The 16,195-nt window shown below is 51.1% G+C and overlaps 1 protein-coding gene across 2 annotated transcripts in view; it reads left to right on the plus strand.

The window, feature by feature from the left end:
- SFXN5 (sideroflexin 5) overlaps window positions 1–14,761 on the plus strand; it is a 49,506-nt gene extending 34,745 nt beyond the window's left edge. For both annotated transcript variants that reach the window (XM_032223753.1, XM_032223754.1), the window contains one exon: window positions 11,488–14,761. In XM_032223753.1, the coding sequence (XP_032079644.1) occupies window positions 11,488–11,565 (78 nt within the window). In that variant the 3' untranslated portion in view covers window positions 11,566–14,761. The remainder of the gene's footprint in view (window positions 1–11,487) is intronic.
- The last annotated feature ends 1,434 nt before the right edge of the window (window positions 14,762–16,195 follow it).

Here is a 16,195-nt window from a genome sequence, read left to right on the forward strand (position 1 = left end):
CCTCCTGGCTCTGCAACCGGGGGGGGGGGGGGAAGCGGCCCTCCTTCGCCAATCTGTCTGAGCCTCCTCCCTCTGCTGGCAGCGCCACGAGGGAAGCAAGAGGTTAATGAGCCAAGAGAGCCGCGGTGTTGCGGCAGCAGCCGCACGATGACAGTGAGCAGCAATTACTAATTAGATGCAGTTTAACAGGAGGGGGGGTGACATCTCCTCTCCGCCAACTGTCAATAATTAGCAGATCTGGTGAGGCTGAAATGTGTCCACAGTTAAAAGGCGGCTCCTGCCTGGGAAACGAGGAAGAGGAGGAGGGGAGGCGTTGGTGGGTGGGGCCGGCCTCAGGGCAGGCGGGAGGGTCTGACGGTCCTGCTGGGGGGCAGCGGGGGGGGGGCTTTTTCCGGACAGTACGAAGGCTGGATCCGGTGCAGCGTCAGGGAAGGGTCTCAGCCCTCCGGGTGGCAGGAACAACGGATGGGTCTTCACCTCAGCAAGCCAGTTGCCCAACCTCTAGTCCGGCTGGTGGTCCTCGTGGCCAGGATGCCTTCAGGGTTTCATCCCAGCTCCAGAGGCCTCGCCTGGGAACCGGCACGGATGCAGCAGGAGCTCCTCCTGGACTGCATCCTGGGCAGGAAAGCCGGAGACCCTGGATGGCTCTTGTGCCCCCTGCCCTGCCAGAGCCACTCCGCCACTGTGGGCCAGGGAGGGAGGGAGGATGGATGGATGAATGGAAGGAAGGAAGGAAGGAAGGAAAGAGAAAGCGGGGAAGAAGGAAGGAAATGCTTGGCTGCTTCTCTTGAGGGATCCCTTCTGAGTCCAGGGGTGCCAGTCAGGAAAGTGCCGAAGAGGCTTCATGGGAGGGGTGGGGAGCCTGCCCTCTCCCCCCTGGCAGCTTCCTTCTTGGCCTTGCTGGGCCACATCCATCTCTTCACAGAGGACAACTCTCAGCTTACGTCCCTCCCCTTAAGCTTCCAGTCGCTCTTAGAAGCTCCGTTTGTCCTCCAGTTGCCTGAGTGGATCCTTCTCAGAAGAGTCCATTGTGGCTTTGTTGGGCTTTGAGAGAGAGAAAGAGAGAGAGAGATGACATTACAAAAGTTTTTCTTTCTTATTTTTTTTATTAAAAGTTTTAATGAGTTTTACAATTATATACCTTTCCCTTGCCTCCCTCCCCCATAATCCCACCTCCCCTCCCACCCTCCCCCCCCAACCTCCCAGAGCAAAAACAGGGTATAAACATTTAGCAACCATACACTAAAATAAACTAACTTTAGCATCGTCCCTCGCTTGTACTTTAACTCCCCTGTTGTGAAGCTAAGTTTAGATAAGTTGTAACATTCCTTGTTCATTTATTCATAAGCTATCTGAAATTTCTTAGTCCCATATTTATTTTGAATGTAATCAATCCATCTTCTCCATTCCAGCTTGTATTTGTCATCTGAATGGTCCTTGAGGTATGCTGATATTTTAGCCATCTCTGCTAAATTTGTTACTTTTAACGTCCATTCTTGAATGATAGGCAATTCTTCCTTCTTCCAGTACTGTGCCACCAACAATCTTGCTGCCGTTGTTAAGTTCAAAATCAAATTAGTCTCTATAACTGTACAATCTGTAATTATACCTAGCAAGAATAACTGAGGAGAAAACTTTATCCTCTTTTTAAGAATATTTTGAATAATCCACCATATTTTTGTCCAAAATGCTTTAACCTTTTTACAAGTCCACCATATATGGTAATATGTAGCATCAACACAATCACATCTCCAGCATTTAGGTTGTAAGTTTGAATACATACAAGCTAAGTTTTTAGGATCTAAATGCCATCTATAAAACATCTTGTAAAAATTCTCTCTCAAGTTTTGGGCTTGCATAAATTTTACATTTCTTACCCATATCTTTTCCCATGTTTCCATCATTATTGATTCTTCAGAGTTTTGTGCCCATTTTATCATACAGTCTTTAACTAACTCTGTTTCAGAATCTATTTCTATCAATATATTATATAACCTTTTTACATGCATTTGACTCTGGTCCCTACTTTGTTTTACTAAGTTATCCTCATTTTGTATAATACCAATTTCCTGGTCTTTTTTCCATCTGGCCTGTAGCTGTCCATACTGAAACCAGGTTTGAATTACCCTTTCCTCTTTTAATACATTCAGAGGTTTTAACTGTAATACACCTCTGTCTATGGTAAGAAGCTCTCTGTATGTGGTTGCATCCTGTTTTTGTTCTATACTTATATTCTCTATCGCGTGTCTGGGCACTGCTCACATAGGTATCTTATCATTTAATTTGTATTGCTATTTTTTCCAGATACGCAATAGAGCATTCCTTAAAATATGACTTTTAAAATTTTTATCCACCTTCTTGTCGTATGTTAAATAAGCATGCCAACCATATACCAAATCATTCCCTTCAATGTTCAGTATTCTGTATTCAGTATACAACTCTGTTGAGTTGTCACTAATTGTTGATAAAGCTACTGCTTCATAATATAATTTTAAGTTGGGCATTTTCAAACCTCCTCTCTCACGTACATCTTGCATTATTTTAAGTTTTATTCTTGGTTTCTTCCTTGCCCAAACAAATTTATTAATACCCTTCTGCCATTCTTCCAAATTTGCGTCTTTTTTGAGTGTTGGTATCATTTGAAAAATAAATAGAAACTTAGGCAAAACATTCATTTTTACTACTGCTATCCTTCCCAGCAAAGACAGTTGTAATTTTTCCCATTTGTTCATCTCTATCTGTATTCTATGCCATAATGGTTCATAATTATACTTATATAATGTCCCATTTGAGGTTGTGATATAAACTCCTAAATATTTAACCTTTTTTACTATCTCGCATCCTGTTATTCTTTCTAGTTCTTCTCTTTGATTTGTGTTCATATTTTTAACTATCATCTTTGTTTTCCCTAAATTTACTTTAAATCCAGATACATGACCATATTGATTAATTATGTTCATTAAACCCATAGCTGATTTCTCCGGTTGGGTTAAAATTACAGCCAAGTCATCCGCAAATGGCTCGTACTCTGTATTCGTAATGCCTAATCTTAATTCCCTGTAAATCATCTGACCCACGTATTTTATTCAACAATAACTCCAGGGTTAAGATAAACAATAATGGAGATAGGGGGGCCCCCGTCTTGTTCCTTTTTCCCCTTGTTCAATTTTAAAAGATTCTTTTCTTTCTTATTGTTACTAAACATAATACTGCAAAAGCAGGGAAAAAATGAAGGGGCATAAAAGTGCATTTATCACGTTTTTCTTAGAACAATTAGCTCAACTCTGCCTTGTTTATCATTATTTTAGGTAGTGAAACCTCATTATTCAGGTTAAATTGCCATGTTGGCACTTTGCAATAAATAAGGGGGTTTTGGGTTGCACTTTAGGCACTCGGTGCCAAAAAGGTTCGCCCCCCCCCCCCACTGCCCTAGAGGATCTGGAACTTCTGGATCAGCTGGTGAGCAAGAATCTGGTGAATTTTGCACGATTTACCCAAAATGATGATGCCTGAAAAGAACAGAGAAAGAAAGACTAGAATTCTTGCAAAAACAACCCACGAAGGAGTCAAACGTTTCACCAGATCGAAAGACGTGCAGCTCCCCTTTTCTCTTGGGCCCTGCAAGGAGAGCAGCGAATGTTCTGGCCTTCTGGGCTGCCTTGGGGGGCTTTGCAAGACTGCAGCTCCCCCAAATGTCCCTCCCCATGGGTGTCCCAGGAAGAAGAAGAAACTCCACAAAGGACTCCGCCTGGTTGGCTTAGCCTGGCTTCCCTTCTACACACCTGGGCCCACAAGGACTGGCCTTCCCTCGGGTCACCTGCTCACCTGAGACCAGCCCTGAGGTTCCGAGAACCACCTGGACGACGTTCAGGATCTGCTGAATGAATCCAGTGTTTCAGTGGAGAGAGGAGGGGCGTCAAGCTACTCTCCAAAGCGCCTGAAGGCCGGACAAGGGACAATGGATGGAAACTCATCAAGGAGACAAGCAGCCTAGAACCAGGGAGGAATTTCCTGACAGTGGTAAAAATTAACCAGTGGAACAGAAGTTGTGGATGCTGCGTCACTGGAGGTTTTTAAGAAGAGACCGGCATGGCAAAGGGTCTCCTGCTTGAGCAGGGGGCTGGACTACAAGACCTCTGAGGTCCCTTCCGGCTCTATTCTGATTGGTTGGTTGAATCCAAAGCTGCCCTGCAAGAGCCCAGGGAGGGCCCAGCTTTCTAGGGAGAAGAAAGAAAAGCTTCCATCAAGGAGTTGAACATTAATATGGAGCCCAATCTTCTTCAGGGGTTTCTCCCCCCAAGTGTCGCCCTTGGGATTCAGAAGGGTTGAGCCCCCCTTCTGCCGAAGCCGAAGGCCTGGCCTGGTCCAGGGAAAACGGTCCTCTTTTCTCTTGGGAAATGCCCTTCCCCCTTTGGCCACCCCCTGGCTTTGGTCCTGCTCTATGGAACCAGAAGAAGCACCTTCTTCTTCTCCAGGTGAGCCTGAAGGGACCTTTCCCCGAATTCCCCCACGCTCTGCTTCCACCCCTTTCAGTGGCTTTTGCCCCACCTGGCTTGGCTTAGGACCCTGGGAGCCTTTTGATTGTCAGTTTTCTTCAATCCGGGGAGCAAGGCTGAGCCCGATGCCGCAGATGTGGCCATTCCCCCCCTCCCCAGCAAATCCTCCTTCCGCCGATTCTCTCGCTCTGTTGTGCAAACAGAGCATTCTTCCCCCCCCCCCATGGGGGACGGGGGGGGGATCAGGACAAGAGGTTCAAAGGCACCTTTTCACACCTGGCACCTGCGGGCTGCTGGGTGCTCAGCTGCCAACTCAAAGGTTCCTCTTGCACGGAGAAAGTGGAGCCTCTGAGAGCCGCTCAGGAGCATCACTCATCCCTCGGACGTCCCCTGCTTTAAGATGTCAAACAGGAGGAGGTGATCAAAGGCCGGGACGGAAGAGCCGAGGCCCCGCCGGGTGCCCTGGGGCAGGGAATTGCCCTTTTGGGATCTCTCCTAGCGGGCACCTCTGCCAGGGGCCTCCTTTGCCATGGAGACTAAAAGGCCAGGTGTGGGGGAGGAGGAGCAGGCCGAGACCTTCGGAGGCCAAAGGTTCCTGGGGAAAATGCAGGAGAGACACCCCGGTCCTGGGCGACTCTGTCTCCCCAGGCTGGGTGGGGTGGAATGAGGCAAAGCCTCGGAGGCCTCCACACCCGGGAAACAAAGGCAGGCCAGGTGTGGGCCTCCCTCTGAAGGGAAGCTTGGCCCATCCAAGGCTGAAGGGAGGAAGGCAGCTCCTCCGTGGGCTGAGTCCTTCAGGCAGCACCAAGCCCCCTCTGCTCCTCGGGGGCTGGAGGGGACCAGCAGCTCCTCCCCCACCTGCTTGGAGGGCGGACCCGTCCCGGGTGGGTTGGTGGGCTGAGTGCAGAATCTGGACTCGACTGGCTTTGGGTCCAACCTCAACTCTGGTGCTCCTGAAATGTTCTGTCTGCCTGTTCTGTGGAATCCCCAGCTGGGGCAGAGACCCCAGGGCTGCCCCACGGAAGATGGGGCAGGAGGGTTCAGAGCTGCTCCAGGAAGTTGGACAAGAAACAAGCAGTTGACATTACAAGGGAAAAGATTTCACTGAGAGATTGACGAATGAACGGCAAGAGCCGCCGAGCTGCAGGTGGAGGAGCTCTCCTTTAGCAGAGGACTTGAGACAGTCTAGATGATCTTCAAGGTCTCTTTCGGAAATACGAACCGAAAAATTCTTCCAGGGATGAGAGGAAAGGCTGAGCTGCTCCACCAGACAACCACAAAGAGCAGGGAGAAGGGCAGGATTCAAACCCCAGACCGATGGGAAGTACGCCTGGGCCCTCCCAATGTGATGCTTGCCAGACATCTGTGCAGATTTGTCAAGAACCCCACTTTCCCCCCTTTTTGCATGAAAAACATATTTGGGGTGTACTTAAGAGTCGGTGCCTTGATGACTGGGGAGCTCCACAGACATTCAGAATTTGTGACTCTTTTAAGTATTTCTCAATATTTCCGCATAAACATGAGCTAAAATGTTATCTGTTTTCCACTCTAAGTCCTCAAACAAGATAAAAAGATCTTCATTAAACACGGGAGTCAAAAATAGGAATCCGTGAACAAGTATCATGTTTCTGGATCATTTCTTTTTTTTTTCCTTTTTTTAAAAACTTTTTATTTTGTTTATACAAACTTCACATCTTTGCAACACATTACACTTCTTTTACATACCTTTGTGATTCTTTTATCTGCACATATAAGTCTTTTATAACTATATATATATGTGCATTTATATTATTTCATGCATCTTTTTTCTTCGTTCTATATATAACATTCTATATATTCTATGTATAACAACCTTTATTACATTTGAGTCGCTTTGAATCCATTTCCTATTATTTATTTGCTAGAGTCTATTTCGTATTTCTATCTTTTAATCATTTTCCGGTTTTGTACTTGTTTTTTAATTTGTTGATCTCTCTTCCTTTCTTTCTTTTTTGCTTTCCTGCTCCCCCCCCCCCCTTTCCTCTAGCCAATTACACCATAAATCCCATACGGAGTAATATTCAGATTCTCCTTTCTCTTTTAATTCTTTCGTGAGCCTATCAATCTCTGCACAGTCCAATATATTTTTTTATTATGCTTTCTTCTGTTGGTGTGTAATTATTTTTCCAGTTTTGTGCTGCCATGATAATGTGTAGAATTAAGTATCTAATATATTTTTCATAATTTCCTTTTATAATTCCTAACAGAAATAATTCCGGTTTAAGTTCCATTTGGTTTGTAACCTCCTCCAGCCAATCTTTTATTGTTTTTCCAATATTTTTTCGCAAATGCGCACGGTGGATCATTTCTTTCTTTAGCAGATTTTTTTTATTATTTTTCCCTTCTACAACACCTTACAGTCATTACATCAACATTGTTATGTCATCATACCTGTACATGTGTATAATATTTCGCTTCTATATTTACACACCTTTATACACAGTTCTATATATATTTATATATATTGTTTTTTGGCTTAATTAATTTTATTATTGTTTTGTAGCCATTTGTACCAATTGTTCCAAATTTCATAATATTCCGAGTCTTCTTTATGGATCATTTTTTTAATAAGGCACTCTCTATCCAATTTGAGGACGTGTGGAGAACAAATCAGGTTTTATGCAGAAATATTGAGAGCTCAAATTCTTAAGTGGCACTGGACTTACTGTTGCATCTTCAGGTTCAAACACACCATAATTAAGATTGCATTAATTATTCAGTTTATTGTTTGTAGGCAGTACAGAGGCCCACTTAAGTTGATATCTGTTTTTCAGTTTTTTAAAAATAAATAGGAATTGTGTTTATGTCGTACTTCTTTCCAGAATGGATAACCAGTCTTGCCAGCACATCCTTATCTCATTTTTTGATTGATTTAACGGGTTCTTGACTGATTGTGGAAATGCTGTGGGAGGAATATGCCTGGTTCCAGCAGAGGAGTCCCCTCAGTCCCTCGTGGCAATGCCAGTCCATTTGGGGCGGGATGGCATGAGCTAAAAGAGGCTCAAAGGCTGGTCCAGAAATTGTCCCCAAATCCTGCTTTTCAGTCATTCCTTATTGTAGGAGTGAGAATTGGGTGGAAAAGCTAAAGATTCGGTTCTTACTTTTCTTAGGACAAGGGTGTCCAAACTTGGGAACTTTAAGACTTGTGGACTTCAACTCCCAGAATTCCCCAGACAGCAGAATTCTGGGAGTTGAAGTCCAAAAGTCTTAAAGTTCCCAAGTTTGGACCTCCCCTGCCTTAGGACATCAGTGAGGAGTGGGAAGCATGCTTCTGCAATTCAGACGAATTGGTTCAGATTGAGGGGGGGGGGAAACCAATTCAGAATGTTCTCAAGAGGTCAAAGCATCGGGCTCCAAATTCACGGCTGCCTTTTGTGCAAAGATCTTCCACTTACGAAGCAGAAGTGAAACGCCGAGTATTGAACGGAGGATTTAGTTGTGCAAAATGTCTCAGCGCTGATTAGACACTGAATGTAAGTCAGAGGTCTGGTGGCACGAACAGGCAAGGGAATTTTGCATTGGTTTCCTCTATTGCTCTACAGTTGTGGGGTTCAACATGGAAGAGCACCCCCTTTTAGGAAGGAGGTATAGAGAAACTGGAAGGGATCCCCAGATGGACAAGGAGGAAGATCCGGAGAACATCCCTACCCAGAGGGAAGAGACAGCCATGGAAATGACCGGGTGGCACAGGACTCATGAAAGGAAGACAGAGTATCTTCAACCCCACTTTGGGAGGGCAGGACCTGCCCGCCTTCCTCACACGGAGACCCCTTCGATGGGGGAATCGGCGGCCCAGAGAGTGGTGGGCTGCCTTGCAAGCGGAGACCAGGCAGCCATCTCTCTCCATACATGTGGGATGAGCCAGCGCCCATGGGTGTCGGGCGCAGCTGCTGCCTGGTCACAGCCTCGCCTGGGAAGTGACCAGGGCAAGGTGGTGGCGAGCTGCAGGTGGCTTTGGAGGCTTTGCCAAGAGGAAGCTGGGCTTGGCGGGTGCAACAAAGGGGCTGAGCGGGTTCTTCCAGCGGCTGGCACACGTCAGCCGGCCCCACCCTTCCCTCGCAGGGAGAGCGCTCCGCGTCCCCCTTTCCTCGTTCTGCTTTGTGTTTAAATAAGAAAAGAAATGGTGAAGTTGCTAATAATGGCTCTAAGAGAAAATATGCTACATCTGCTATGGATAGCAGTACAAAATTAGCTACTCACACCTCTGACACCCAAGATGTCTTCACTTAAAATACCCGTCGGCTTCCTTTACATAACTTGCTGATGATATTTAAAAGAAATACAATTTTGCAATTACTTCTTCTTTCTGGTGTATATCATTTTCTTTTTATGTTTATATATTTCTGCTTCATTAGTGCAGACTGAAGGGTGATTAGATCCCTTCAAACATTTTAGAGAGGTTAAACGTTGATTAAGATTTAATTATTACTGTAAATAGCTTGGAATGACATATGGTGCAAAAACCTGGCATATGTGCATTTGAATAAATGAAGTGCTATTTCCCAGGATGCACCAGGAACTGTTTAACAGCTTTGGTGAAGGGTTATGTTGCACCTCATGTTAAGATTTCTTGGATGTTATATTTTGTTGGGTTTCTGCAGCTGAAAGCTAAGAACAGTTTTTTCCAGTTTTTAAAAACATTGAATATTTTAAATACCTAAATTGTTTTGCACAATTTTTTGCTAATTTGTCTAACTAGGTTAAACATTTTCAGAAGCTTTTAGGTTTCCCATGTAGGTTCCTAGCATTGTTGTGTCAGCCTTGGCACTGCCACCCGCAGATACCATTGGGAAGATATAAAATAATAATGATTTTGGAGGAGCCTCCGAAGGAAAGTCCTTCTGCCCCCTCCCAGGGCGCGGAGGGGGAGGGCTTCAGGCCCTTGTGCCCCCTTGGGCGGCTCCAGAGCCTGCGGGACAAGAACAAGGGTTCAGTCCTGGGGGGGGGGCAGCATTTGTTTTATTTACTTCTTCAACTTAAATAGCTGCTCATCTTGCAGGAATCCTAAGAGCAACCTGTATCCAAGGCCAACAGAACCGGCTGGCAGGGGAGGCACCACTGGGACCCCTCCCAGAGATGGTTTCCCTCAACCCTGGGCTGGCACCATGTCTTCAGAGGCTTAGAAAAGCCAGGGGGGGGGGGGGCTGAGGGGTGTGTGTGAAAAGAGACATTCCACTTCCTTAAGTCTTGCATTTCGTCCTTTAAAAATCCTCCGTGTTGGACCCACTGGGGGTCTTGGAGCTGACTGAAAGGGGGTTCAGTTTACTGCCTTTGATGGAGGCCTGGGGCGTTTGGGGGGTGCCTGCAAGGCCTCTGGAAGCAGGGAAGGACATGTGGAGGGAAGCTAAACCCCATGGGGCTTGGCACGCGGGGGGGGGGAAGGGGGCAGCACCTACCTTTGCTCCGCTTAGAGGCGGCTTGCAAGGAACGTCCAGGGTGGGAGGTTGTGGCCCTGAGAACATACCGGTACATGCGTGTGAGAAGGAAGGGCAGGCTTCTGCCAGGCATGGGGTCCGTAAGGGTGAAGGGGCCAGCCTTATTTAGGGAAGGGCTGGCCCCAGCGGGATGATGGTGATGGGCCCCCCCTTCCAGGACAAGAGATGGGCCTCCTTGCACCCTGCCTCTCCTGGGGTCCCCAAGGGAAGGCGGCCAGAGGGAGCCCCGTCTGGAGGCCGTAGCAGAGCCCTTGGGGCCCAATCGTGGCTCGTAGGAGGGGAGGGGCCGGTCTCTGCATCCTGGGCCCCTCCCACCCACAGTCCATCCTCCCCATCCCCCCCCCCGCCCTCCTTCGCTCCCAGCCTCCCCGCTCCGGATGCCTCCTTCTGCCTGCCTTTCCTCTGGGCTCAGCACGGCAGCTGTGCTGTCATGATTCTTCCAGATGATTCTTCCCACTTTCTCTGCTTCCACCTGTCCCTCCAAGAGACAGCCAGCCAAAGGCAGCCGCTGAAATTGGGGTGTGTGTGTGTGTGTGTGCTGAACCTGCGATCCCTGATGCCTGGCAAGACTCTCTCTGTGTGTGTGTGTGTGTGTCTCCCTAGGAGGCCACTGATGGGGTAGCCTTTGGCCATCAAAGTCCGGGGCATGGGCCACGATGAAAATCCATGGGGGCTCCTGCAGAACCCTCCCTATGGCTACTAACAGACTCCACTCAATGGAATGTACCACTGGTGTAACTTGTGGGGAGGGGAAGTCATGACTTAAAATGCACATCACCCGGACCGCTCGGATGGAGCTCTCGAGCCCTACCAAGCGGCTTCTAAGTCTTCCGTGCTTTTGCTGTGGCTAATTGGGGCAGCTTCCCTCCCGTGACATGAATGCGAGGCTGCTCTGCCTCCACTTCTGCTGGCAGGGGATGATTGGTAGCTTTGTTCCTGTAATGTGTCGGCACACACACTGCCCCCCCCCCGTCTCCCTGGGCAAGGAGGCTCCAGAGCCAAGAGGTCCCCTGCACCTCCCCCCCCCCATGTGCTGGGGTTGGTTGCTGGACACCTTTCAGCCCTCCAGGCCCCAAAGCATCCCCTGATAATGCGAATGCCCCACAGATAACAACACCCCCCCCCCACGCCCAGAGCCTGGAGAGAATCACGGTGAGCTTTCAGGAGGGGCCAGAGAGGCTCCCCTGAGAAGCCCCCTGTCCTGGGAAGGAGGGGCATCTGCTCAAGAGGGGAGCCTGGGGCCACAATGAGGAGGAAGCCTCTGCTCAGGTTACTGGCCTGCAGTGGGGATGCCAGGCGCCAAAGGCACCTAGTTGCCTTCAGGGCTCTCGGATGCGCCAAGCAGCCTCCCAAAACCAAGCGGGGTGGGCAGAGGAGATTCAAGAGGGCTGGGCTGGTGCCGTCCGCAGAGCCTCTCTGTCCCTGCCAGCCGCCCCCCTTCCAGCTGCTCTCATGTGCCCCATGCCAGGGCCTGCTTGCTCTTCTCTGACCCGGTTTTCCTGCCTCCTTCTTGGCAGATCGAGGCTGCCCGCTTGGAGCCGGAGATCGCCCAGGCCACCGCCAGCCTGACCGTCACCTACAACAAAGGGCTGTGAGCGGAAGGCAGCCCAGCCCTGGGCACCCGAGACGGCGGCGCAGCAGCAGCAGCACACGGAGGGGCGTGAAGGGGGGGGAGGGAGGGAGGGAGGGGGCGGAATACAATAGGAGGAAGGAGCAGACAAAGCTGCGGCTTGTAACATCTTCCCTCCTCCGTCAAGAACGGCGTGTAAATTAGCACTTTCCGAGACCCGGCATCTCACGTTGGTCGAAAAGATTAATATTTAAAATTCTCAATTAGCGACAGTAACAGCACAAAGAGAAGCGGGGGGGGGGGAGAAAGGAGGAAGGAACTGGGGGGGGGGGCTGGTGGAAAGTCTGGCTTCCTCTGCTCAGCTCCAGGCCAGCCTGGCAAGCCCCCTCCCACCAGATGTGTGGGGATGCAGCTTCCGGGGTCCCCCAGGCACCCATGGCCACGCAGGGAGCTGCAATCTCAGACAATTTGGGGAGGGGGAATCAGCTGGAGCACCAGAACATGGGGAGAGTTTCCCCCCCCCTTGGGAAGGGTCTTGGGGTGGGGACACAAGAGGGTGGGGAGGCAGCCGTCACAGCCTTAGAGGTTGGGGGGCTGAAAGGCTGGTTCTACCCACGGCCTCCTCACCCCACCCCACCCCAATCCCTGGCTCCCCTGAAAGCCCCCCCCCCGCCCTGCCCTGCGTATCATGGTGGCTCCTGCAGCCTTGGGAGCCTTTCAAGGAGAGGGTTGCTCTGACTGACCCCTTCCTTGGGGGGGGGGCTGTCCTTTGCCTGCTCCTTTAATTCTCAGAGGACTGACCGGCACTTCCTGGGAGTTTTGGGCTGTGGGCTGGAGTGGCGCTTGGTGCCCGAGGTCAACTCCAAAGCCAGTTGATGAGAAGGAAGGGAAAGGAAGCTTTCGCAGCCAAGTGCCACGAGGGGAAGTGCCAGTTCAGCTCACACAGCATTCTTAATCAGGGGAGCTGAGTGAGTCTCTGCAGCATTCATTACTCTTCCCCTCCCTCCCTCCCTCCCTCCTTCCCGTTGTTGCTGCTGTTGTGGGTGTTGTGTTGTGTTGTGGAAACTCAGGGAACGAGATTACATTTCAGGTCAGAGTATTGGACCAACCCTGAACATGTGAACGCAGCCCTTGTGCCTTGGGGGACGGGGGGGGGGGCTGGGATGGGGCCTCTGGCCAGAGCGGACCTTGCTGGTGGAGGGGGCAGGGCCAATAGGCTCCAAGCCCTCCCTGGACCCCCCTTTGCCCTCCCTGGACCCCTGCCCGCTTAGTCCCCGGAGTCTGGCACGGCGTGAAATTGGCTCCTGTCTTCCCAAAGTATTCGGAGCAGTGGGGCGCTTCAGAGTTATGGGGAGCGTGTGGGTGTGGAAGGTGCAGCTCCTCCGAGCCCCCACCCAAGGGGAACCAGGGCGCTCAGACCCTGCACCTCGGCTGCGGCTGAAGCAGGAAGCGCCCCTCTCCGTTGCCCGGGGGTGGTGGAGGGCGCAGCCTCCCCCCTTGCCCAAGGACATGTTTTCCTCGGGGGGGGGGGGATTCCGCTCCCCCAGCGGGAGGGGCTCCACCTTGATCCGAGCGGAAGGTTTTAACAAACGCCCCCCCCCCCCCTCCGCAAGGATTCCAAGGATGTTTTCAGCCCAGCCCAACTGAAGCATCTCGCTCCAAAGCCGCTGCGCCCCCCCCTTTCCCCGGGAAGGGGCACGGAGGGCGCCTGGTGGGCTTTCTGCGTTGCTGACGCCCCCCTTCCCCCCGGCTGAAGGGCTCCTGTCCCCCGCCGGTGCCCGCTCAGCCCCCGCAGCCCTCCGGCCTGGCGGCTAATTAATTTTGCCGCCGCTCGGAAATTACAAAAGGGGCCGCGGCGTCCTTGGCGTTCCTGGCTTCCCGTAATTGGGAGGCGGCGGAGAGGCAGGCAGGCTGATGCTCCCCTCCGCAGCTAATCACCATGAGAGGAGCCTCTTGTAGCTTTTAATTAGGAACTGAGTAGTTAATTGATTTGTTGGATTTGTTAATTAAGGAATAATGAGGGCTGCCATGAAGCAGGAAGAGGGAGCCCAGGCTGCCCCCACCCGCCGCAGAGGAGGGTGGAGCCGGCGAGGGTCGCGGCCCTCCAGGATCCTGCCTCCGCGATCTGGCTTTCGGCTTCTCCATGGGGGGGAGAAGAAGTGGGGCCAGGAGAGGCGGCCCTTTAAGCGGCAGCAGGGCCCCGTGAGGCCAGGGGATGTGCCCTCCCTCCTGCCCCTTCTTGGCTGTCTTGGGAGGGAGGGGGTCCTCCACATGCCCCGCTCCCTCAGAGCTGCAACACCTGGTCTTGGCTAATGGCACCTGTGTGGCCCATGTTCCACAGCCAGACTATCCCCTGGAAAAGAGGCTGGGCCCAGGGAGCGGCTGCAGGGAGCCCCGTTGCGGGAGGTGCGGGGTCAGCAGCTAAGGAAGGGCTGGTTTGCCATAGAATTGCCCCGCCATGCGGTCTGTTGGCTGGGAAGAATCCCTCCAGCCACAGATGCGAACAATTCACCTCTCGCCTGGACAGGTAGGACACTGTTCCCTCCTGCCTTTTGTGGGGAGTGGTCTCAATTTCCAGGGAGCCATGTGTGGGTGCCGAAGCTCACTTAAGCCGCGTTGCCACGTAGCCCTTAGACAGAGGCTGCAGGCGGTTCTGCGTGTGCAGTTTAAGAACCGGAATACAGGAATTAAAATGTAATTAGTCTTATTTTCGTATCTTGCAACTCTAACCCCAGTGAAACCATTAGCCTAAATTCTGTGGGGTCACCCAAATGCATTTACTACTGGGGGGGGGGCTGCGATTTTGAGCAGCTGAGCAGTTCAGCCCCTGGAGGATGTTGCCAAGCCTTGTGAAAGCCCACCGGGTGGGTGGCAGAGCTGCTGCGGGCAGGCTCTGTCCTGGCTGGGCACGGCCAACGGCTCAGTCCTGTTTGGCAGGGGACACAAGGGGTCTACCCTGCGGCCCTCGGCACCCGCACTGATCTCAATGCACCTTACGGCTCTCTTGAGCCCCAGAGCGGTCATCCAGGGGCAACCGAGGAGGGGGGTCACCATCGTTTGTCTTCCAACGGCCTCCCTCTCTGGGCAAAGGTCCCTCTGCCTGGGTGAGCCGGCTAGGAAATGCTCAGAGGGCCTTTTTTAACTTCTTCAGTAGATTTCTTGATCATGACTCTTTCTGTAACTCTTCTAAACTCTAGAATAAAAGCACACCTAAAACTGCTCATCTGCATTTGTGCCTTGGTATTTTGTAGGACACCTTTGTTGTATTTTATCTGTTTATTAAATGTAAATGCCGGCCTCCTCGCTGTCTAGAGGGAGTTGTCTGTGGCGTTCAGAAGATCTCTCTTGCCAGTGATGGAGGTTTGCAGAATATTTGAAAGTTGGATAATTAAACATCTGCAAAAAAATAGCCAGGCCGCGAGAGCACCAAGGGCCCCATAATCATCTCCTCCTCCTCCTCCTCCTCCTCTTCCTTTGCACAAACCCCCCTCCCTTCTAGCACTGATGATGTTACCTAGTTTGCCTCATGAAAAGTCTGCAAGAAAGCAATCTCAGAGGGCAGCTCACATCTCTCCTGGATCAGCCCAAGGGGCACCTGATCTAGTCCTGTCCCTCCGGTCACCAGCAGGGCAGAAGAAGACTGCGACGGTCGACCGATGGCAGAGGGACTTGGCCAAGAACGTGTGATAAAGTCCGCCAGAGAGGCTAGTCCTCTTGAAATGGTCCTTCTGAAGGAAACATCCTTCAGGGCCGCTTTCCCCTTCTCCCTGCCTTGGCCTCCAGAGTCAACAGTGCCCCTGACTGCTCTGTCTTCTGGTGTTGGCCCAGCCGCGCCCCAAGGCCACTCCTGCCCCACAGGAGGAGCAAGCAACACCCAGCTGGGAGCTTGATTTGCCCCCTTCTCTAACCTGGTGCCCATTTGAGTGAAAAGGTTGAGGTGCCCTAAATGCCAACCTGTGGTCACACCGGCAAATTTTGCTGAAGTGGCATGTCGGGATTTATTTATTAAGCGATCCAGAGGGCTTCTCTGCCGCTTCTATCGAGGAAATGTAGCAATCAGCTCACAAGAAATGCCAATCAAGCTCACAGACAAGAAAGGAAGGCAGGAAAACACCAGCACGTAATTTCAGTGCAATAATAAGAGCAAATCAATGCGCCAGGGGTGAGATGTCTTCAATTCTTCAGTCCCCAAATGCAGGCACATCTGTGCAGGCCTTCAGTAGGCTCCCCTTCACTGCAGAGACAGCCTCTCCCACCGGGGATGAATTCAGGCCCACTTTGCAGTCCCCTCCTAAGGTCCCTGGCAGGCAGAGAGGCTCCTGTGCACCTTGGGAAGCTGGTCTTGTCCTGGAACATCACCCACAGCTTCATTGCACCCAGAAGCAAGCTGGGCCTGTTGTCATATGACAGTCTGGGAAAGCACCTGGGCAGCTACTGGTTATACCAGCCGAAGCTTCTCAGTGGTCTCCAAGGGTCGTGCGGTACAAAATGAACTGCAGCAGTCTAGTCAATGCACAAGGGCATGGGTCTTGTTCTGGAGAAGATGCTGCTCCAGACCCCCCTCCTCCCGGGAGAGCAGAATCAGCAGAGCTAACCTCCTCTCCCAGCCTTCTATATGAGCTCCTCCGTCTTCTCCACCCAGATCAGTGTTTCTC

Source organism: Thamnophis elegans, chromosome 9, assembly GCF_009769535.1.
Source record: "Thamnophis elegans isolate rThaEle1 chromosome 9, rThaEle1.pri, whole genome shotgun sequence".
NCBI classification, from domain to species: domain Eukaryota; kingdom Metazoa; phylum Chordata; class Lepidosauria; order Squamata; family Colubridae; genus Thamnophis; species Thamnophis elegans.